The sequence below is a fragment of the Mandrillus leucophaeus genome, unplaced genomic scaffold (assembly GCF_000951045.1).
Source record: "Mandrillus leucophaeus isolate KB7577 unplaced genomic scaffold, Mleu.le_1.0 Scaffold156, whole genome shotgun sequence".
Lineage (NCBI taxonomy): Eukaryota > Metazoa > Chordata > Mammalia > Primates > Cercopithecidae > Mandrillus > Mandrillus leucophaeus.
Window position 1 is genome coordinate 2,019,892 of NW_012101543.1, and position 25,340 is coordinate 2,045,231.

Consider the following 25,340-nt stretch of genomic DNA (forward strand, 5'->3'; position numbering starts at 1 on the left):
ATTCTCTGCCTTCTGCTGTTCAGGAGAATCTCTGTTCGTTGGCCTCCAGAGTTTGATGTGGCCTCTTTTAAGACTATTTTTACACTGCTTTACTCTTCTGCTTCATTAAGTGCTACTGCTGACTTCTCAGAGAATTTTAATTACAGGTTTTCTTTTTCCTCTGCTTGTCCCCCCAGGCAGTTTCAACAGAGGGCACAATTTAAGAAATATAACAAATAAGGAAAGTTAATCTACCTTATATAGTTTGTACAAGTTTATGAATAACTAAGTGAAAAACAGCATGTGTTAAACAACAACAAAAATATTTAATTATCGACAGAGCTACTGAGGCACAGACAGGATGTGGGAAGAAGCTCCATGTCAAGCTGGCCACTTTCCTGAAGTATCCAACTGCCTGTGTGCTGGAATACTGTAGATTATCAAAGGAAATATCTAGCTCTGTGCTATTTTTGTTTCCAAACAATTAGAAACAAAAGGCAATTCATGTTTTTTTAACTTATAAATTGTATATTTCTGGAATTTTCACTTAATTTTTTTTAACTTAAGTTTACTTTGGGTAACAAACTGTGGAAAGCAAAAGTACTGTTAAGACTGAACTACTATATAGGGAATTGCATGTTTTAAAAACAACTTATAAATAATTGCGTGTGTTTGAATAAACAACTTTATTGACTAACAGCACATGGATTCATATCACAGCAGATTAAAAAAAAAGCAAAACACAATTTCTGATGATGTGCTTACTTGTTCTCAATATCTACTTAGCTGCCAGAGAAAAACTATTAGCCCCTATACCTAGTAATTTTTCTTCTTTCATGACAAATCACTTTTAGGAATAACCAGTGACTCCTTTTAAATAACTAATGGCAAAACTCAAGAAAGGCTTTGATTTTGAAGAGATACAGTAAACATCATAAATCTTTCATTTCAAGCTGGTTTTAAATCCTAGCCATGTACTATTTTCATTCTGTTTTTATATCAGCGCATCGCATATGATTAGTGTTCAGTTAATGGTAAACATGATAGCATCATCAAATTTATTATGATTAATTCTTGAGATAGAATTTGTTTGATGTACTTATAAGTCATGTAGAAAAAATACTCCTTGTCTGAAAATTAATTTTAAACAATCACAAATCTGAAAAAAAAATATTGCAAATTACAGTTGATCAGAATGTCAAATTAATAATTTTTAAAATTCCAAATTGTGATGAAAAGGCCATGCTTCGAAGATTTCTGCAGCTGAAGATCAGAAAGCTTATTGATAAATAATCTACTAGCAACTAAGCCAGGTTGCATTCAGAGGTACAGATAGTTAATTGTCTTCAGTTGGTAAAGGGTCACTTTAATTAAATTTATTTAAATTGTATTATAAGAAATTTCAAAGCTGTAATTGATGGCCTATGATAAATATGGCCCTTGTTAGTGACTTGATCTCTACCTCTTCCTTTCTAGGCTTGATAGAGAAGGTAACAACTGAACTATCCACATCCATCTACCAGCTCATCAATGTCTATTGTAACAGCTTTTATGCAGATTTTCAGCCTGTAAATGTACCCAGATGCGTTTCCTATCTAAATCCCGGGCTTCCTTCCCACCTCAGCTTCACAGTGTATGCCGCACACAACATTCCAGAATCCTGGGTGCACAGGTGAGTGGTGGTGAGTTTTTCACAAAAGGGTTCATTTTCACATAGCTTCTAAGTAGAATGCAATTTGTCATGTTCTTACATGCAGAAGCAAAAATGTCATAAAATTTTGCAATTAATCAGCATAGGTTTATCCATATTCTTAAAATCACATTTTACATGTTTAGATTCAAAATAAATACTTAATTTTCTTTCTTCTTCCATTTTCCATATTTAAACAATTGCCATTACCAATATATCACTGTGGAACTAGAAAATACTCATTCTATTTAGTGGCTGCTCTAAAATTCTCTTTTTCATGTTTGGGTTTAAATGGCTAATGCCAGTTAAGAAAACATAGTAAGACAAAAACACGTACACATACAGAGAGATGGAGAGTCTTCAAAAATAGAAAAAAAAAATCACTCTGATCCTCACCAGGTTTCAGTGGTATTTTGCAAGAACTGTACCTTGATAAAATGAGAATTAGCCAAGAATTATTTGCGTTTCAATAGAAGTGAATGACAATTATGCATGGAATATCACCAGATTTTAAGTTGACTCTACTATGTAGTATTTTCTTCAATAACATAATTACAGTAATATAGAGATAATTAATTAAAGTTGATAAGATAGTAATTTGGTAATGGAGTTATTATACTTACTGCATTTAGCATCTCAAGGAAAAACTGAAATAAATAATTTCAGTAAAGATTCAATTTTTGGCCGGAAACAGTGGCTCATGCCTGTAATCCTACCACTTTGGGAGGCCAAGGCAGGCGAATGACTTGAGGTCAGAAGTTCAAAATCAGACTGGACAACATGGTGAAACCCTGTCTATACTAAAAATACAAAAAATTAGTGGGGCATGGTGGCACACACCTGTAATCTCAGCTACTCGGGAGGCTGAGGCAGTAGAATCACTTGAAACCAGGAAGCAGAGGTTGCAGTGTGCAGTGAGCCGAGATAGTGCCACTGCACTCCAGCCTGGAGGACAGATTGAGACTCCGTCTCAAAAAAAAAAAAGCAAAAGAAGATTCAATTTTTATCTTGATCTGTATTTTTAAAAAATAAACTATATAAATCTTCATAGAGTAAATTAAAGAGGAAATTTTACGTGTGTATACAAAAAAAACACTATCTACACACATATTTGGAATCCATGAAGTAATATTTCTATTCTTTTTCCTTTTTTAATTTTATGAAAATTTTTAAAGGGCTGATGTATAGTAAAATAAATTATTACTCTAATTAATGTTTTCTTTTAATTTTCTAACCAACAATAAATACTCTTTAGTTTGAATTCCCATGGAAAATTTCTATAGCCAGATAAATACAGATAAAGCTATATGTATAGGGCTTGCATTTATATATGTGTGTCTATATGTAGATAGACAAGGATAAATATATATATATATAAATATATACATAGGTGTGTAAATGCAAAATGTAAAATATATACATATGTGTGTAAATATACATATGTGTACAAATGTAAAATGCATAGGAATATAAAAAAGTGTGCATTTATGCATGTGTGTGTGTTTGTGTATGAATGATCTAACTAACTCTCCTTTTTCTGTCTCTATATAGTACCTATGTGCGAGTAAAAATAGAACATTTTTTAATATTGTTATATGCAGGTAGATGTGTACATATGTACATATAATTATAAATATAAAATAATGCTTTTCTGCAAATGTTCCTATAATCAATAAGTAACTTAGGGCTCTGATGAAGGAAACAAAACCATCCCAGCCATTCATTACTGGGACAAACTATGAAGGGCTGGACACAGGGGAAAATATGAAGCTATTCCCCTCTTAAGGAATCCGTGGACCAGTCAAAATTCTTTGGGAAGAGGCTCTGGTACGATGTCTTATCTCATGACAAATTACATCTTTATTGTAGATTTTCTTAGGGACCTAGCATATAAGTTATCTATTAATACATAACAAATTACCCCAAAACTTAGCAGTTTAGCACAACAAACTTTGATGAGTTCACATTCTGAGGCTCAAGAATCTGGGAAGCAGTTTTGCTGGGTGGATCTGGCTTAAGGTTTCCCATGAGTTGCAGTCACACTGTTGACTGAGACCACAGTCATCTTAACCTCACTGGGGCTGAAGAATCTACTTCTAAGGTGGTATTGATGTGGTGATTGGAAGACCTCAGTTCCCCATGGTGTATAGGTGTGGGACCCTCAATTCCTTGCTATTCAGTTTTCAACAAATGTCCTCAGGCCATAGAGTTGGCTTCTCCCAGAGCAGATGATCCAAGGAATGAGAGAGAGTCCATGAGCAAGGGAACTCCAGAGACAGAAGGGACAATCTTTATAATCTAATACTGGAAGTGGTATACCACTACTTCTGCCATATTGTACCCTGTGGGAAAGCGTGATACAAGGGTTCACATACCAGGAGGCAGAATCATTGGGGGCTTTCTTGGAGGCAAGACACCTGGGAAGAAACTAGGCCAGAGGTATCCAAAAGCGTACGCACTGATAAACTGAGGGGGTAAAATAACAAAGTGATAGCTTTCTAGATGGCTTTAGTCAAAATGACCATAATTAATGTCAGCAACTGAAACTAATTTGTTAAAGTACAAACTTAAGGTACAAGACTCTACAATAAAAAATAGTGAAACATTCACCATCAAATCTGAGTATTTGAAACTGATTATCATCTACTCCACAGATGCCTTCAGGGAACACCCCACTCAAGCTATCAAAGACAAATGAGAATGTATCTTACTTAGAATAATTTGATTAAACAAATTCTTTCCTTGATTCATTACACTGATTAAGAACTCATTCATATTTATTCTAAATTTCTCATTATAGAGAATAGAAATTTAATTACTTAACTTTATCCTCTCTACAGATCGAAAATGCCTTTATCTCACTCAAAGATGAGATAAATTTATTGTTTTGTGTATATATTTCATGATGCTCATTATCTTAATAATAGCATATTATTAGTTCTCCCCCAAATCACCTTTTACAATGTCTGTGTGACCATGCACATTTGTATGTAAGACTACGGTTTTTAAAACTCTAGTACCCAAAACATGTCCTGACATGCAATAGGCACTCGACAAAGATTTGTTAAAAATGTTTGAATAAAATTCCTTGAATAGAGAAGTCAGTCATACTTGGTGTGTGAAATTGTTACATAAGTCTTGAGAGCAGGAATACTTAGTCCATGTCATGGTTATTACTGAGGGCAAAAATATAAGCTGAGCTGAAAACTATAAAGAAGCAATGCCCATAAAGGAGGGTAGACCAGGAGATATTCCAAGGAAGCCAAGAAAATATTACAATAGAGGTACAAAGCTAAGTGCCTGAGGTCAAGAGGGCCAACATCAGTGAAAGTGAGTCCAGAGCAATTAGTGGCAGTGTAAGAGTGGTTGACTAGACAATTGTTAAAATGATTTTTAGTAATGATTAATAAGAGTGCAGCAGAATCATATTGTTATATGAGATCATTAAAAAGTCAATAAACATTATTTTAAAAAATCCCTTAAGTCACTCATAAAGTATGGTATCATTACTTGATAAATAGAATGCAAAAATAATTATGCAAAAAAGCATAATATGTACAGTAATCCATATTATGTAATAAAGCATATCTATGCAAAAATGATTGACAGTGCTTTCAATTATGGGATACTGTGTGCACAGGGGCAAGCTGAAATTCTTTCTCATCAAGAGGATGCCCTTTTTATGGGGAAGATTCGAATGGCATATAGAGGTTTCTTGTCCCATAACCTTTGCCATTAAAAGGTACATGTGTGCAGTTTATGTCTTCCATTCGTGTCACTAAAGTCTAATTTATAAACTTGGCTTATCATATTAGCACATTAAGGAATGTGTGGGAAACAGGCACAATCTTTCAATATAAATACTGATGCATATACCAACCAAACATTGGCATATAGACCAACATAATGGACTGAGAACCAAGAGCATCATTAAATATAAAGTCCTGACATGGTATTGAAATATTCAATTCACCAGAAAGATGTAACAAAGTAATAACATTGACAGAAATCCAAAGAGAGTTTGATGGGGCTAATACGATAGTGGAGGATACCAATATTCCTCTCTCAGGAATTAATACATTAATGAGAAATTAGGAAGAATACAGGAGTGAGCCAATATAATTAACAAGCTTGACCCAATAAATATATATTGTATTTACAGAAAATAATTGGGAAATACAAATTCTTCTCAAGCACATATAGAATATTTATTTTAAGTGACCAAATGTTAAATAGTAGGCACATTTCAAATAACCTATATAATAAAGATCTCATCCACTTTCTGAGATGCAATTTAGAAAACAGTAACAAAAGATAAATATATTCATAAATTTAAGTATGTACTTTTAATTTTATTAATCAAGGAGTTTAGAAAATATTATAACTTAAAGGTAATAAAAATATATAATAAAACAAATGGAATGTGGTCAAAGCTATCCTTAAGGTGAAAAATATAGCCTCACATTCATAAATTAGAAATAACAGACTAAAAATTAATGTGGCAATCATGCCACCATTTCCTCTATGCCATTTTGCTTTGTTTTGTTCAGCTTATAAAAATCAAGGATAATAAAGAGGAAGAAAAATCTTCTACCAGCATTCTGGTAGAAGAACAACAAACAAGTCCTAGATCCTCTGATTCATCCTCATCATAGTACTTACTATTAACTGAGCCCATTCTATGAGTTTTGCACTGGGAAAAATACTTTACCTGCATTACAGTTGGCCCTTGTTATCTGCAAGGGATTCGTGCCAGGACACCTGAAGATAACAAATGTCACAGATGCTGAAGCTCCTTACATAAAACGGCACAGTATTTGTATACAGCACATGTACATCATCCTGTATACTTTAAATCATCTAGAGATTGCTTATAATACTTAGTGCAATGTAAACTATGTGAATACACTCATGCATAGCTTATGACTTGGGGAATTATGTTCTGAGAAATGTGTTGTGAGGCAATATCGTGTTATAACCACCTGTAGTCTTTAGGACAGTAACATACTGTACAGGTTTGTAGCCTTTGAGCAATAGGCTATCCCATATACCCTAGATGTGTAGTAGGCTGAGACATCTAGGTTTGTGTAAGTACACTCTGGGATGTTCACATAACAATGAAATCACCTAATGATGCATTTCTCACAACATATCCCTTTGTTTTATTTTTATCGTCATTCCAAAAATATTTTTGACCTGTGGTTGGTTGGATCTGTGAATGCATAACCTAGGGATACAGAGGACCAGCTCTGTTTTATTTAATCCTCACACCAGTGACACAAGAACACTATCATACCCATTTTGCAGATGAAGAAATTACAGTTCTAGAACTAATCTACGAGAACTCCAGATGTCCTCTTTCTACTCTAAAGTCCCTTCTGTTTACCACAGCAGAAGTGAGTATACTTCAGTGTACTTGATCCTTAACTGGTTACTAGAGTTGATACTGAAACAGGATGGTTCCCATGACCCTTTTAAAGGACTCATGAAGGGGTTGGTTTGTTTAGTCAGCCTACAGCTCTCAACCCCTCATGGGAGAGGGGAACACATAGGTGAGTGGGTGCACGGGCCAGGACAAGTGCTTCTGGGTGCTGGCAGAAGTAGAACTCTGTGTAGCCCCATGGCAGTGTCTGGGAGGGGTACTCAAAATCCCTGGAGCCCCAGAAGGCATCTGTTACAGTGCTCTTTTGGCTTTGCCATCTGCAGATGACTTAAGTGTTTAACAGCTCAGTGTGACAGCCCTCTGCATCCCGAGCTCTTGTTCGGCATCAAGGAAGAATCAGGTCACATGAACAAATCGAAGATGGTAAATGCAGGAGATTTTATTGCTAATGGAAGTGGGTCTCAGCAGGATGGAGAGCTAGAAAGGGGATGGACTGGGGAGGTGGTGGTCTTCTTCTGGAGTTCAGCCATCCCTGGCCAAACTCTTCTCTGAGGTCCTGCCATAAAGCCACCCCCCTGAAGTCAAGCTGCATCTTTCTGATTTCAGACTGCTGCTTCTCTTCTTACCTTCTCTGCCATTCTGCTGCTCTGCCACTCTGCCACTCCACCGCTCGGCTGCTTTGCCACCCCTCTGCCAATGGAGCCTGGGGTTTCTATGGGTATAGGATGGTGGGTGGGACAGGCTAAAAAGCAACATTCACGTAGGAAAACAGGAATGCATGTTCTTACTTTGGGCCGCAGGCCCAGGTGTGAGGGCTTCACCAGGGACCCTACCCTTTTCAGCCTGGTATTTTCCTGCCTTCTGTCCATATCACTTTCCCCCTCTGAAGAGGCACATCTTAGTGCCGTTAGAATATGGAAGATGACCAATCTCAGCTACTTCCTGCTGACAGGGGCATTGTTTTTGGGGAAAACGGCAGTCAGATTCCTCCCTAAGGTCTACCTAAGGGTCCCTGACTAAAGGGAGCCATTGTCCAAGGCTCCAGTTGCCTGACCATTCAGAGTGTGATGGCCTCTAGGCAAACAAGAAAAAAAACAAACAAACAGAAAAAAACTTTTACAAGGTTAAGTATGCATAAATCAAATATGTGTATTATACAAGGAAAGGATCTAGTGCCAAAGATTACAGAAATAAGAAATGAAATATGCTGACAACATTGTACCCCAAGCTGTTTCACTTTGGTGAAAGAAATTAAACCTTGTATGGGAGCAGTTAAACTTTATAAGAGGGATAACTATTCTTGCCACATCTGTAGCAGTCAACAGGTACACCTTGAGAATTCTGGGGTTTGTAGGTTTGCATGGTGGCCATTAAAGCTTCTGCTTCTTTCTTGTGTCCCCCCATCTCTACTGTAAAAACTGAGTTGGCCACTTTCAGGAGGTCCTCTAAAGTACTCTCTGTTCCCAGGGCCTGTTTCTGTAGCTTCCTCCTTATATCAGAGGCATCCTGAGTATAATAAATGTATCCTTTATGGTTAGTTTTCCCTCACCAGAATCAGAAGATGGAGATGTGTGCTTTACCAAGGCCTCTCTTAGCCTTTCCAGAAAGGCAGTGGGATTCTCATCAAATCCCTGGTCTACCATAAATAGCTCGATATAGTTGAGAGGCTTGGTGCAAGTCCTACCTAAATCTTCCATTATGCACACCTGAAAGTGTCTCTTCTTCCATTCTCCCATCTCATCATTGAGATCCATTCCAGGGTCATCCATTGGTACTGCACCTCTTTCATTTGGATAAAGTTTGGCACCTTCCCTGATCATATATGTGATACAAAGCTCATAACCAAATCACTCTGTCACTTGCAGAGCAGTCTGCTTCTCAGTGTTAGTCAGGGTTTGATTTAAAAGTAACATAACTCCCTTCTAGGAGAGTTCAAGTACTTGGGTTAAATTCTGGAAAGCCTCTATATATCTGTCAGGGTCATCTAAAAACTTGCCAAGATCTCCCTTAGTTTGCCTTAAGTCCTGGAGGTAGAAGGGAACCTGGACCTTACTGGGGCCAAATTCAACAGGCATTTGTTGAAGGGGCAAAAGTAAGACTGGGGCTTGTCCAGGGTGAGTATTTCTAGGAGGGGGCAAGCAGGAGAGAGGACAGGGAGAACCCGGAGGAGCAGGGCTGAAGGGAGCTGGCTCCCCGGCCAGAGGTGCCTCTGGGGTTTGTTTCTTTAATTCCCTGAGATTGCCCCTTGCAGCCTCTCCTGAGATGGCCAATAGGAGGGGTGGATCAATTCCACCCTGTTGGCAAAGGTCTGGATTGCCCTGCAAGGTAAAGAAAGCCTGTGCATATGGGGTCTCAGACAATTTGTCCTTGCATTTACAGAAAAGTTCCAACTGCCAGATGGTATCGAAATGAATGGTTCCTTCCTGAGACCAAGCCAGTCCTCATAATTTGACCAAACCTTTGTGCAAATGGCTAATAGGTATTTTTCCTCCAGATTCTGAGGGTCAAAGAGTCCCAGTGATTCAGGATGCATTCTAGAAGAGTATAAACTCGTGATGGTGAAGACAGTTGGTTACCCATTCTGAAAGACAAGGAAATAGGCATCCCCTCATTTCCCTTCCTTCTTTCAGCAAAAACTCAGGTGTGAGGAAGGGGAAGCAGGCATTGCCCCTTTCTCTTCTGTCTTCTTATCCTCAAGTCCTGGTGACCTTAGATGGATACCACGCACAGGTGCCATTGCAGCCTGTACCCATGAAGCAGGGAGGTCCTAGAGAATAGGAATTATCCGCATTCACTTATGCCCATGCCTCCATTCCCCCTACTGTCAGCAACCTTTGGGTTTCCCGGTCCTTATCTGTGCCATGGAGCATGGCCTCCTGCCATGACATGGAGGCTTAATTAGCAGGAATTGGTCCTGCCCATTTACATTGTGCCTGTTTCCTTGCTTAGATCCCTCAGATCTTCTTTTCCTTCCTAGGGCCTCAACCTAAAGTTTGGAATCAAGTTGGGGACAAAAAGGTATTTCAGGGTCCATTTAGATTAAGTCACAAATGGGTCCTGCCAAATTTGCTGTTATCAGCCAGCAGGGCTCACTCTTCTGTTGCCTCCCTATTGTAAGCAGAGTGCTGAGGTAGGAAAACAAACCTCTCACTTAGAAAAGAAAAAAGAACAAAAACAGTTTAAAGGGCAAATGGGGGTGGTCCAGGGAAAGAACCTCTTGCTCTCTACAAATAGGTTCCTTTAATCATTGTATGCCTCCCCCAGTTCCAACTGGGCTGAACTCCTTGGCCAGGGGAGGAAAGAGTCTATGGGCTTGTGGCAGGAGGGGACGGCATGCAAAGAGCACTGGCCAGCCGACTGCATGGGGTCCCTGGCCCCAAAGACTACCTTAGGGCCTGGGCAGCATGCACAGCTGATTCCCACCACCCACTTGGCTATTGGGCACAGCACATGCATGCTACGGACATGCCCAGGCACCCAAGCCAGGAGGGGAGGGGATGAGAAGGGAACCGCCATTCATCTGCCCATCCCATTCACACATGTGTGGCCACTGGGGTTTGAGGTCACACCTCTAAGAACGTATGGAAATCGTATTGTTCTGAGTTGCACATCTGATGGCTGGACTAAACATACATTCTGCCTAGTATCATTGCTGCAGTTTGTAGTAGAACCCTTAACATTATATAAGAAGAGCTAGGAGCCATTTCAAACCATAAAAGAAGGAAGGAAAGATATCAAAAGAAAACTTTGGGGGTCTTGGCTGATGCCTTGACAGACACTTGGGGAACAGGTCCAGTCTTGTGGCCTTCTGGCAGTACTGAGGAGTGGCCTTGGCCAGAGGCCTTTGGTTTCCCCAGGACTTTATTCCAGTCCTACATGACAACTAGACCTCCATGAAGGGAAACAGAGCCAACGTTCCTTTTACCCAAAAGAAAGAGACAGATGGCAGGGCTGCATCCTATCCCCTGCAAATAGCATAGCTCAGAGGAAAGTCTGAGGACAAGGAGAGACAAATCCACATTTTGCTTACCCTTCTGAAGTATCCTGGGCAAGCCCCCAGAGGAAACAGGACAGTTCCCTTGATCCCTTCACAAGATTCATGAAGGGGATGGCTCATTTACTGAATCCATAGCTCTCAGTGCCTCACAGGAAGGGGAGCATGCCAGTGATTGGGTGTAGGGGCCAGGACAAGTGCTTCTGGGTGCTGACAGGAATACAACTTCATGTGGCCCTGTGGCAGCATCTGGGGGGTACCTGCAATCCCTGGCACCCCAGAGGGCATGTGTTACAGTACACTTTTAGCTTTGCCATCCACAGACATCTTACGTGTTTAACAGCTCAGTGTGACAGCCCTCTGTATCCTGAGCTCTTGTTTGGTGTCCAGGAAGAATCAGGTCACACGAACAAATTGAAGATGGTAAATGTGGGGGATTTCACTGCCAATGAAAGTGGCGCTCAGTAGATGGAGAGCTGGAAAGGGGATGGAGTGGGAAGGTGGTCTTCCCCTGGAGTTTGGCCATCCCTGGCCAAAATCTTCTGAAAGGTCCTGCTGTCAAGCCACCCATCTGAAGTCAAGCTACTTCTTGCTGACCTCAGGCTGCTTTTTCTCTTCTTTCTCTGCTTCCCCTCTGTCAGTGGAGCCTGGGGTATTTATGGTTATAGGATAGGGGGTGGGGTGGGCCAAAAAGTAACATTGGAGCGGGAAAACAGGAAGGCATTTTCTCACTTTGGGCCTCACGTCCAGGCTTGAGGGTGAGGCTTTGCTAGCGACCCTGCCCTTTTCTGTCTAGTATTTCCCTGCCTCCTGTCTGTATCACTACTCTTTCATTCTAATTATCACATTAAATTGTTCGGCAATGGTACATATAAAAGACCAAGATATAACAGCTATAAAAACTAAAAAAAGATATCACAAAATGTTAAGAACATTTTGTTTTAGAAGACCTGTTTGCTGTTTAGATATTATGTGGGAAAATTTGCTACTTGCAGAGAATTTCTATTATATATATACATATGTATATAATATTTTTAATTAATGTTGCTTTTACTTATTAAGATTTTTTACAAGATTTTATAGTTTTGTCAGGAGGGGGGTGTGTGTGTGTGTGTGTTTAATGTTGGAAAGCTCATCAGATATTGTGTACAAACATCTTTTACATTTAAGTTAAAAATATTCAAACACAGTATGTACTTTCCAGAACTGCCACAAAATATTAGGACTATTGTTAGTTATCCTATGAGTTCATTAAATGTTTAAAAATCTAATGCACATAAATTCTCCTTTGATTTAAAATTGCAAAGTGAATACGTATTGTTAGAAACTTTGGCTCCAATACCAAATTTCACATTAGAGGTTTATACAAAAGTCTAGTCCTAAATAATTTGTGTTTACCAGAACATTAGCATATTGTTTCTTCTTTTTCAACCTTTTAAAAATTGTGGTAAAAATATAGAAAATGAAATCTACCCTACTAAAAAAGTTTAATTGTAAAGTACAGTAATGTTAACTACATGTGCATTGTCGTATGGGAGATTTGTAGACTTTTTTCATCTTGCATGGCTAAAATTCTGTACCCATTACTCCTCTACCCCTTCCTTTTCTATCCCCAAGTCCCTGGTAACCAACATACTTTTCGCTTTCATGAAGTAGTATATTCAGTATTTGTCTCTCTGTGATTGGCTTATTTCATTTATCTATCCTTTTCTATCCCCAAGTCCCTGGTAACCAACATTCTATTTTTTGCTTTCATGAAGTGGTATATTTAGTATTTGTCTTTCTGTGATCGGCTTATTTCACTTAGCATAATGTCCTTAATATTCATCCATGTTGTATTATGACAGGATTTTCTTCTTTGTCAAGATTGAATAATATATCATTGTATGTATATACCATGTTCTCTTTATTCACCCATTGGTGGACATTTAGATTCTTTCTACATCATGGCTACTATGAACAATGTTGAAACGAACATGGGAGTTCAGATAGCTCTTCAAGATCTTAATTCAGTTCTTTTGGATAAACACCCAGAAGTAGGATTGCTGGATTATATGGTAGTTCTATTTTTAATATTCTGTATTCCATTTTTTTCTGCTCTCATATTTATTATGTCTTTTCTTCTGCTAACTTTAGGTTTAGTTTCTTTACCAAACTAACATTCGCCAGTTCTGCTTACCAGAAGTGGTCCGCTAGGCACTTGCATCCCACACTTGGCTTTATGCCAGCAAACTGGGATTCTTATCCATTTAAAATGTAAGGATAATTTGAGATCATTTTTACCCCAAGATGTCTAATAATTTATGATCATCACATTGGATAGGATATCTTAACTCAGCATTTGGTTCATCTCACAGCAGCAGTGCTGACCATGAACGTATCAAGGAAAACAGGTTAGAAATCTGACTCTCAGGACCCACTTAATTAGAAAGAGACCAAATTCTGAAATGGGTATCATACCTTCCTGCCACTGAAGCAGTCAGGCAAAAAGACAGGAAAAAACTTAATCCAGTTAAGAAGAATGCCAGGAAAAAGTGAACCAAAAAAAAATAAAATAAAATAAAATTCCTGTCCTCAGCTGGTCAGCATCATCAAAATCATCCCGTCCCACAAAATCCTCATCTCTTCCAGGAACCAAAGAAACAGCTTCAGCCTTAATTCTCATGACTTGATTATAAATTGGTAATGTTTACAACCACATTGTAAAATAGGAGCTTTGGAAAATTAGACTCGTGATTGTAGTCAAATACACCATACTCCCTGCAGAGTTGATGCCATAAGATGGAGGAACCTCACCTGAAGCCTTCTCAGGTTCCTCAGGCTCTTCTTCATTCTATAAATGTTGGTACCTGCTGCTGCAGACCAGCTCAACTGCCACTGGTGCCACTAATGCCAACTCCATGGTGCAGCAGGCTACAGGGAAGGTAGGGCGAGTGAGCAAGCTGAACAGGTGCAGGAGCTGCAGCCTGGGAGTGCTGAAAGGCTGGAGGCAAAAGATCTCAGGTGGATCTCAATGGCAGCCACTGCACCTGGTCAGGATACTCTCCTCAAGCTGAAGCTGTAAGCACTGCCAATTCTGAGATGTTTTGTAATTGCCCTTTTGATTTCTTCTTTGAACCGTTGGTTTTGCCAGAGTATGTTGTTTAATTTCCACCTATTTGTGAATTTTCCAGATTTCTTTCTGCTATTGATTTTGAATTTCATTCTCTTGTGGTCAGAAAAGCTAGTTGATATTATTTCAATTTTCTTAAATTTGTTGAGATTTGTTTTGTGACCTAATATGTCATCTACCCTGGAGGGTGTTTCCTGTTTGCTTCAGAAGAATATGTATTCTGCTCCTGCTGAGTAGAATGTTCTGTATATATCTGTTAGGTCCATTTGGTCTACAGTGTTGTTCTAATCCTCTGTTCTTACCCTCTATCTGGATGTTCTACTTATTAAAAGTGGGTTATGATGTCTAGTATTATTGTATTGCTGTCTGTTCCTTCAGCTCTGTCAATGCATTATATGTTGGATTCAGATATTGCTTTATATATTGGGTGTTCTGATGTTGGGTGTGGATATATTTAAAATTCTTGTATCTTCCTGGTCAATTTACCTTTTTGTCATTATATAATTTCCTTCTTTTTCTCTTGTTACAGTTTTTTACTTACACTTGGCTTTCGTGGTGTAAGCGTAGCCACTGCTGCTCCCCTTGGTTACTATTTGCATAGAATAGCTATTTTATCCTTTCATTTTTGACCTATTTGTGTCCTTAAATCTAAATTGAGGCTTTTGTGAGTAGCATCTAGTTGGATCTTACATACTTTTTGTCCATTTAGCCATGCTGTTGGTTAAATGGATAATGTCTTTTGATTGGGGAATTTAATCTATTTGCTTTTAAAGTAATTGATAGTAAAGGACTTATACTATTACCACTTTGTCAATTGTTTTCTGGCTTGTAGCTTCTTTGTCTTTGCCTCTCTGGTTGTGTTTTTTAGTGTTCATAGAGTTCATAGAATTATTTATTTATTTATTTATTTATTTATTTTTTTTTTTTGGTAATGACTTGCTTGGAAATTTTTGGTAGTGACATGTTTTGATTTTTTTCTTGTTTATTTTTTGTGTATCTTCCACAGGTTTCATTTTGTGTTCACCATGAGTCTAATACAAAATATCTTGTATTTATAACAACCTTCTTTAAGCTGTTAACTTAAATTCAATCATATATGAAAACTCTGTGCTTTTATTTCTCCTCCCACCACACTTTATGTTATTGATGTTACAAATTACATCTTTTTATATTACATCTCCATTAATATATTGTTGTAGCTATTTTGTACTTTTATCTTTTAAATGCTATACCAGAGTTAAAAGTAATTTATTTAGCACCATTACAGTATTGCGTATTTGTCTATATATTTACCTTTTCCAGTGAGTTTTATATTTTTAGATGCTTTTGTGTTTCTCTATAGCATTGTTTCACTTCAATTTGAAGGACAGTGTTTAGCATTTCTTATAAAGCAGGCCTTGTATTGAAGAATTCCCTCAGCTTTTATCCATCTCATAAAGTATTTCTCTTTCATCGTTTTTAAAGGATGATTTTATCAAATACAGTATTCTTTAATGACAGTTTTGTTTTTCTTTCAGCATATTGAATATATTATTTCTCTCCCTTCTGGCTTACAAAGTTTCTGCTGTAAAATACACTAATAATCTTATGAATGTTCTCTTATACATGATTAGTCACTTTCTCTAGTTGCTTGTAAAATTGTCTTTTTTCTTTGACTTTTTATAATTTGATTCTAATATGTCCCTGTGGGGTCTTTTTGGGGTTCTTTTTGGGGTTCTTCATAGTTGGCATCCAGTGGGCTTCCTGAATCTGGATGTTCACTTTCTTCCCCAAATTTAGGAAGTTTTTGACCACTACTTTTTCAAATGAGCTTTCCTCCCTCTTTTTTTTTCTTTTTTCTCTTTCTGAAAATCCCATAATGATACATTGATATATTGGCCCGTTTGATGGTGCCTATTATTCCCTTTGGCTTTCTTCAGTTCATTGTGGGGTTTTTGTTGTTGTTGTTGTTGTTGTTTTCATTTTTGGCTTCTCTGGCTGGATAATTTCAAATAACCTGTCTTCAAGTTCACTGATTATCTCCTCTGCTTTATGAAGTCTGCCTCAGAATCTCTTTAGTACATTTTTCAACTCAGCTATTGGATCCTTTAGCTCCAAAATTTCTATTTGGTTATTTTTATAATATTTTCTATATCTTTGTTGGTATTCTCATTTTATTCATCCATAATTTTTCATTGAGTATCTTTATGATGGTTATTTTGAATTATTTGTCATGTAATTTATATATCTTTATTTTCTTAGAATTGGTTTGTTTTGTTCCTTTATTTCTTTAGCTAGGTCATGATTGCCTGTTTCTCTGTGTGCCTTATGACCTTGTGTTGAGATCTGTGCATTTGAAAAAACAGCTAACTCTCTCAGTCTTTATGGTCTGGCTTCACACTGAAAAAAAAAAGCTTCAAAAATAAGCCTGGCTAGAGATTCTGGGTGCCTTCCAAACTTTTTATATGAGTGCATCTTCACTCTGCTTGTACTTATAAATTCGCAATTACAGGGATTTTGCTGGTTTCTGTCTCTTGGAGCTCATGTTTTCTTGCTTCTTCTGGTGTCTGTCTGTGGTACTGCAGGTTCTCTGGAATTTCTGTGAGGTGATCAGATTATTTTGTTTTCAGGACTGTGCTTCTAAAGTATGCTGCATCCCGTCAGTGCTTCTAGTTGGATAAGACGGAAACCAGTCCCTCAGGCAAACTCTTTAAAAGCTGGAGTGTTGGACATATGCTCCTTTATTCCCCATCATTTTCCCTGACCAGGGAGAGGCTGACAAGGTATACAGGCTTTGTCCAATGTATCATAGGACATCTGGAACAATAAGAAGCCACCCAACTTTTTTTTGTTCTCAACAGTCTCCAGGCCTCTAGGGTATGCAGGGTCCTGTCAGTGCTCCTAGACAGACAAGACAGAAACTAGTCCTTCTGATAGTAGCCCCAAAACTGGAATGATAGACACACGAATCAACTCTTTTCCTACCCAAGGAGAAGCCATAAATTGCAGTTTTTAAAAAAATCATTCTATGCTGAGTTATGGAGAGAAGCAATAGCAAGTATGTGCTAGTAAAAACCATCATCTTTGTTTTCAGTGGCCCCTAAACTGGTGACATTTCCTGTCAGCATTTATATCCAGGAAAGACAAAAGCTAGTTCCTTGGGTAGCCTTGATGGTACTAAGTCTAAGTGTTAGATGTATGTTCCCGTATTCTCTTTCCCTCCTTGATGGGAAGCCAGAAGTTGAGAGTTTCTTTCTGATCATGCCACCCTGTGCCAGGGAAGAGGCTCTGGTAAGTGAGTGCCACAAATTTTTCTACCAACTTTGACGTGGCTGGTTTTGAATTCACCTGGGATACAGGAGCCTCTTAACTGGTTTCTGGTTTTCTTACAAAAGGAATCAGTCAGCATATTGTTGAAGTTTGCTCTCCATGATTAAAGGAAGGTCTTAGGGCCTCCTATGCCACAGTCTTGTTGACATACCCAGCATAAATTCTTAAAGCAATTTTTAAAGCATGCTTTATGCAAGCAAACATCACTTTATCATTTGACTTTTGACTACAAAAATAATTGACCCATATAGAAAGCTGGTTTCTTTAAACTGCTAAGCATATTGAATTGATGTTGTTTCTTTTTAGCTACAAAGCATTTTCTTTTACCTGTTGGCTTACATATGCTGGAAAGAAGCTGTGCCAAGTGAGAAACTACAGAAATATTCCAGTCAAGAAGTTATTTTTTTTCTTGGTCAATTGGAATGAAACGTAAGTTTAATCTTTACTCTGTCTGGATTATTTATCTAATAAAGGTCAGCTTTTCCCCCCTTTTTTTAAAAAGCAAAGGATGTGATTAAAAAATATGCTGCCAGTTGATTTGATTCAGTGGTGTGATAAATATGCTAGGGATAACAGATAACTGACTGTTCAATTCAACTGATTAAAAGTCCATTTAGAAACCTAGACAAGTGTCCAATTCACATTATGGAACTGAGAAAAAAGGGAAATTGAAAAAAGAAGAAGACTTATTAATCATTCACACACTGTGCATATCAGGAATATGCTCTCTTTGAGGCAGGAGTGGAGGGAGTCCAGGTATAACAAAGAAAAGATAGCCCTCCTGATAATGTGGGTAATCTCCATTTTCTCAATTTTCTCACTGAAGTACAAATTTATTTAAACAATCAAGTTTTTTGACAATAAACATCTATATATGTGTAAGCCTAATTTGGGGTGACTGACTCCCACTTCCTTCTTCTGTAAAGATTTGTTAAATCAAGAAGATAAAGTACCTTCCTAACATTATCACTGTCTTTCTCCACTTTTTTGCTCTCTGCACCCAACTTAAGCCCTCCCTTTACTCAGATCCCCAGATGGCTCATCAGCCTCATTCACAGCTTTTCCATGGTTACTGCTGCATTTCCTCACTGCTCTGCCAGTCATTTCCCTGCAGTCTCTATTGCTTCACTCAGATCAATATTCTTCTCACCTCAAGCAGAAGAAAATTCCCCAGTCTTCTTCCCCTCAGCTCTTTCAGATGATCTGGCTTTCTTAAAAGATAATTTGACTCCCAGTATGATGCTTTTCCATTAACAAATACGTGTCAGAATTTGTAGAAGAGGATGATGTTAGATCGCACCATCTATTCTACTCTTACTCTTACCACAATCAATGGAGACTGTATCCTGAAACATGGCACGTGACCTTCAATTCTCACATACTTCATGGCCCCTCCCATTCCAAGCTAAATCTGCCTTCTTATAGGACCATGACAATCTCTATCTCCCCTTCTTTGGGTAGGGTTCTTTATTCCTTTGACCAAAGACCTGACATTCAATAATAATATCCCTTTTTCTTTCATAGAATCAACTCTGCTTGTAAAATTTTTCAGTAGCTCTCCAATTCTTATAAGGCAAAGTACAAATCATTTAGCAAAGCACACAAGGCCTTTTGTGGTGTGGCCCCTACCTATATCTGCATCTTTACCTCTAGAATTAACCCCATTCCCTGTTCTTGCTATCCAGCAGTCATTGGCATCTTATCTACTTACCCTGACTATCCCTTGACTATCCACCAGTCATTCTTTGCATCTGATCTACTTACCCTAACTATGAACTGAGAAGTCAGGCCTCTGCCAGGGATCCTCCATGCGTCAGGAACGCAGTGTTCCACTCGCCCATCTGGGAAATACGTAATTATCTTTCAGGATGCATCTATTACTGCCTGTGTAAACCCTTCCTGTATCATTGGGCAAAATTGTCCATCTTTTCTTCCCTTGCTTCGTGTAACCTGTAAATTTCTCTTATGGTACCTATTGTTTGTGTAGATTTATATATGCTCCTACCAAATGATACAAAGATTGTTTTGAAAAAAAAAAAAATTGATTTAGTCGCCATCAGCTAAAACAGCACCAGACAAAGGGTCCCATAAGTGTTATTGGGCAAATTAATAAATTTTGTATAACAAGTGACTCCTTTAAAAAGTTATTAACCAAGCCAGGTGCGGCAGCTCATGCCTATAATCCCAACACTTTGGGAGGCTGAGGCAGATGGATCACTTGAGGTCAGAAGTTTGAAACCAGTCTGGCCAACATGGTGAAACTTCATCTGTACTAAAAATATAAAAATTAGCTGGGCATGATGGCTCACACTTGTAATCCTAGCCACACGGGAGGCTAAGGTAGGAGACTTGCTCGAACCCAGGAGGCAGAGGTTGCAGTGAGCCGAAATCACTCCACCCTGGGCTTCAGAGCAAGTCTAAAAAAAAAAAAAAAAAAAAAAAAAAAAAAAAAAACTGTTCATCTGCTCAATCCCTAAAATTATTCTTCTGATTTAATTAAAAGTAATTTCTGGTTGTTTTAAAACATCAGATTTATTTTCAACACACTTATGCCGTCATATAGATAATTCAAGATAAAAATCTAATTCTAAGCTCAATTTCAAAGAAAAAAATTTGAATGCTAGTTCTGACACTTACTGATTAAGTTGGACCAGTTCCCACAAACAGAAAGTGTCAGAGCTAGCATTTAGACCCACTGGGACTCCTAAGCTGATGGTTTCACTATGACTTACATACTTTTTCTTACAAGATATAAAATCTCGACAAGAGTATTTACATCCCATGAATAGTATTCAAGTTTTAAGTTAAGAAATAAAATAATAACAACCTCTATTCTACTCCATCTTCCTGCCAGCAGCTACCCCATTTCTTTTCTCTGCTTTGTAGTGACACCTTCCGAATAACTGTCTATATTCACTTTATTCAAGTTTTTTTTTCTCAGCTCTATAACATACTCCAATCAGGCTTTCATCACTTCTACTCCACTGAAATTGTCACCAGTAAACTTCATGGCTGAATCCAATGTTTGTTTCTCAATCTTCATCTTACACGACCTATCAGAAGCTTTTGGCACTGTTGATCTCACCCTCCATCTTAAAATTTGCTTTCCACATGGCTGACTCTTACCTCACTGGCCATTTGTTCTCCATGTCCTTTTCTTCTCCCAGACTGATTCTGATCTTAGCCCTTAACTCTCTTCTCTGTTGTATGCGTCATTATTCCCTCACTTTTCTCTTATAGTTGTATACCTTTAAATACAATTTAAATGTCAACAGCTCCCAAATTTATATCACCAACCCAGGCATCAGTCACAAACTCCACACTTACAGAATCAATATATCCTAAACTAAATTTCTGATCTTACATTTCAAACCACTCTAACCATGGATGGCCACTCTGGATGATCAATTCTAATTCTGGTTGTTTAGATCAAAATCCTTAGCCTGAATCTCATTTTAGACCCTATGTTCAGAAAATCTTAATGGCACTCTTCTCAAAACATATCCAGAGTATGTTCTCATCACCTTCAATGGTCTAAACAACCATCATCTCTCCACTCTATACCACAATAGCTTTATAATGGTCTCCCTACTTCTCTTACACCTTCATAGTTCTTGCACAACAGCTAAAGTCATCTCTTTAAAATATCAGTCAAGGCATGCCATTCTTCTGTCTAAAAATCCTGAACTAGCTCCCCATTTCACTCAGTGAAAAGTACTTGCAGTGGTCTACTGTTTAGTGTTTTCATTTTGTTTCAGTATTAATAGGAGAGTTCTAAACAATGTAACTTTCAGCCAGGTGCAGTGGCTCACTCCTGTGATCCCAGCACTTTGGGAGGTGGATCATTTGAGGTCAGGAGTTCGAGACCAGCCTGGCCAACATGGCAAAATCCTGTCTCTACTAAAAATACAAAAATTAGCCGGGCATGGTGGCCTGCACCTGTAATCCCGGCTACTTGGGAGGTCAGGGCAGGAGAATTGCTTGAACACTGGAGGCAGGGTTTGCAATGAGCTGAGATCGCACCACTGCACTCCAGCCTGGGCAACAAAGTGAGATTCTGTCTCAAAAAATAAAAATAAATTAAAAAATAAAATAAAATTAAATAAATAAATAAATAAATAAATAAAAGTGTAGCTTTCAAAATCTCTCATTTTTCAGTCTCAGAAGGTTACTCTGGTTTTAGCAAAACTATTTCATATACAATAAAACGATTTTAAGAAAAATTGTAGTGATTGCTCATTCTTAAATAGTGTAGTGAGGCAAACGTGGTTAAAACTTGAGATCGACGCCTGTTCCTTGGTTTAAAAAAAAAAATAATCTGTTTCCACTTACTGATTGTCTCTTTTTTTTTCTTTTTTGTCTGAAAGTTTATTCCTTTGATTTTTAAGTAGCTATACAAAAGTTAAAAAAATTTTCAGTGAAGGTGAGATTATTCTGGCTTTAAAACTTCATAGGTATTAAAGAATGAATAAATAACTACTTGGGAAGCACTTATTCTTATCCTAAAGGAATTTATTTTTATTAATAAAAATGACAGAATGGAGATTGGCAGTAACTATCCACTATAACTTATATAATTTCTTTCATGCTTGTTATATATTAAAAAAAACTCACTAACAAGTGAAGTTATACATGAAGAAGCCAGACTTAATGGGAAAAAAAGGAACATTCTAGATCATGTGAGAAATAAAGTGAAATTACAGTTTTCTTCCCAGCACAGAAATATGAAAGCTGAATAAAAAGTCAATTATAGGTGAAAGAAAGAACATTAAAGAAATTGCTGTGCATTCCACAGGATCATCAGCGTTTTATGTCAAGTTTCAGAGCTTCTTTTAAGCTGAGAAATATGTCCATATTACCTTAAATGAATATGACAAGTATAAAAGAATTTGAAAGAAAAGAAAGAGAGCATTTTTAGTTTTGGATACCTAAACATGTAGGTATCCAATTTAATATTTTAATCTAAAATTTGACAATCTTAACAATAGAAGATCCTTCTCACTCTAATCTTTTCTTTATTTTTCTCCATTAAGTCTAGATAGACTTATGTATTTGTCAGTTCTCACACTGTCATAAAGATACTAGAAGAGACTGGGTAATTTTTTTTTCTTTTTGAGATGGAATTTCACTCTTTGTTGCCCAGGCTAGACTGCAATGGCGTGATCTCAGCTCACTGCAACCTTTGCCTCACGGGTTCAAGCAATTCTCCTGCCTCAGCCCCCCAAGTAGCTGGGATTACAGGCATGCGCCACCATGCCTCGGTAATTTTGTATTTTTAGTAGAGACAGGGTTTCTCCATGTTGGTCAGGCTGGTCTCGAACTCCCGACCTCAAGTGATCTGCCTGTCTTGGTGGGAGTGCTGGGATTACAGACATGAGCCACCGCCCCTGGCTGAGAGTGAATAATTTATAAAGGACAGATGTTTACTTGACTCACAGTTACGCATGGCTGGGGAGGCCTCAGGAAACTTAAAATCCTGGCAGAAGGGATAGGAGAAGAAAGCACCTTCTTCAGCAGGTGGCAAGAAAAGAGAGAGAGCAAGAGAAACTGCCACTAAGAAAACCATCGGATCTCTAAGAACTCACTCACTATCATGAGAACAACATGGGGGAAACCGCTCCTGTGATCCAATCACCTCCCCCCAGGTCTCTCTCTCAAAACCTGGAGATTACAATTCAAGATGAGATTTGGGTGGGGACACAAAGCCAAATCGTATCAACTTACATTTCATCTGTCTACAAGGAATGTGTTTTTTACAAACCAGTGTACTAAATGCACAATGGCTGATACAAATTATTATAATACTGATTGAATAAATGAATATAATGCTGGTATACAACCTACAATTTGCCATATATTGTGTTATATAATAGCAGTTCCATTTTGTGAAAAAGGAAAAGTAAGACTTAGAAAGGTTAAATGCATTACTTAGAAAGATTAAATGCATCTTAGTCAATAAGGTCATTTTTTGAGCGTAGACATCCAAATCTAAACTTGGACCCATCCTCTCCACAGACAGTTTATGTATTGGCATCTCACAATTATCATTAACTCAATAACATCATACCCTAAACTGTACTAATTATTCCCATCCCAATTTCCTCTTTCTTCTGTGTTCCCTATCAGTTAAAAATATCTGTTGGAGGTGCTGGAGAGGATGTGGAGAAATAGGAGCACTTTTACACTGTTGGTGGGACTGTAAACTAGTTCAACCATTGTGGAAGACAGTGTGGCGATTCCTCAAGGATCTAAAACTAGAAATACCATTTGACCCAGCCATCCCATTGCCGGGTATATACCCAAAGGATTATAAATCATGCTGCTATAAAGACACATGCACATGTATGTTTATTGCGGCACTATTCACAATAGCAAAGACTTGGAACTAACCCAAATATCCATCAATGATAGACTGGATTAAGAAAATGTGGAACTCGACTGCTCTGGGGGATTCGTGCGCGGTAAGAAGCTGCGCGGCAGCGCAGTGAGGTACTTCTGATGAAATTATGACCAGGTGGGCCCGAGTTAGTACCACATGTAACAAGAGACCCTTGCCTGCAACATCATGGGAGGACATGAAGAAGGGGTCCTTTGAGGGAACAAGCCAAAACCTACCAAAGCGTAAACAACGTGAAGCCAATAGGCTATCCCTCAAAAATGATGCACCCCAAGCAAAACATAAAAAGAACAAAAAGAAAAAGGAGTACTTAAATGAAGATGTGAATGGATTCATAGAATACCTAAGACAGAATTCACAGATGGTTCACAATGGGCAAATTGTAGCAACAGACAGTGAGGAAGTAAGGGAAGAAATTGCAGTTGTTTTAAAGAAAGACAGTCGACGGGAAGGAAGATTAAAAAGACAGGCGGCAAAGAAAAATTCAATGGTGTGTTTCCATTGTAGAAAACCTGGTCAAGGAACTGCAGATTGCCCTGCTGCCCTTGAAAATCAAGACATGGGCAATGGGATATGTTACAGGTGTGGGTCCACAGAGCACGAAATAACCAAATGTAAGGCTAAGGTAGACCCGGCTCTTGGCGAATTTCCTTTTGCAAAATGTTTTGTTTGTGGAGAAATGGGGCAGCTGTCTAGATCTTGTCCGGATAATCCCGAAGGACTCTATGCTGATGGTGGCAGCTGCAAGCTTTGTGACTCTTTGTGGAACATTTAAAGAAAGATTGCCCTGAAAGGCAGAATTCAGAGCGAATGGTCACAGTTGGTCGCTGGGCAAAGTGAATGAGTGCAGACTATGAAGAAATTTTGGATGCACCTAAACCGCAAAAACCCAAAACAAAAATACCTAAAGTTGTTAATTTTTGATAACAACTAGCACTATCATTAGTTACCACCTCGTCGTTACTTTCTAAACCAGGCCCACATCACGAGTTAGAGTTGAGCTCCCTTGTAGCCAGGACTATACTGTAGATATCAGTATGATCTGGGTGTGATGGAAAACAATTTTGTTTATTCTGTCCATCAAATTGTACTTCTAGCACTGTTTGGAGAAAACTGAAGAATAAGATGATTAAATGGATTCTCTAAAAGAACATATTTTAAGAGACAGAACTTAGGCATAACCAAGTAGTTGTATACCTGATTGTAACAATCATCTTTTATAAAAGCAAAATTATGCATAAATGTAAAACACCCCTAAACAAAGGGTACAAATGAATTTTTGGTTATATTGTTTTCTTGGCTCAAAGTATCAATTTATTATTATAATAGAAATTTATAAATTGCTAGAGAGTCTATATTTTTAAAATATGGAATAAAAATGCATTTTCTATTGCGGAAAAAAAAAAAGAAAATGTGGCACATATACACCATGGAATACTATGCAGCCATTAAAAAGGATGAGTTCATGTCCTTTAT

General features: G+C 38.0%; 1 protein-coding gene and 1 pseudogene across 4 annotated transcripts in view; both read left to right on the plus strand.

Annotated features, from left to right (window-relative positions):
- Positions 1 to 25,340, plus strand: part of PIK3C2G (phosphatidylinositol-4-phosphate 3-kinase, catalytic subunit type 2 gamma) — a 415,055-nt gene that overhangs the window by 81,695 nt on the left and 308,020 nt on the right. For 2 of the 3 annotated variants that reach the window (XM_011975453.1, XM_011975455.1), the window contains exons 11-12: positions 1,456 to 1,651; positions 17,774 to 17,896. In XM_011975453.1, coding sequence (XP_011830843.1) covers positions 1,456 to 1,651; positions 17,774 to 17,896 — 319 coding nt within the window. The remainder of the gene's footprint in view (positions 1 to 1,455; positions 1,652 to 17,773; positions 17,897 to 25,340) is intronic. The other variant, XM_011975454.1, reaches the window with a different exon arrangement.
- Positions 23,919 to 24,788, plus strand: LOC105536168 (annotated as a pseudogene). Its single transcript, XR_001005549.1, has one exon. The product of XR_001005549.1 is annotated as a zinc finger CCHC domain-containing protein 9 pseudogene (transcript).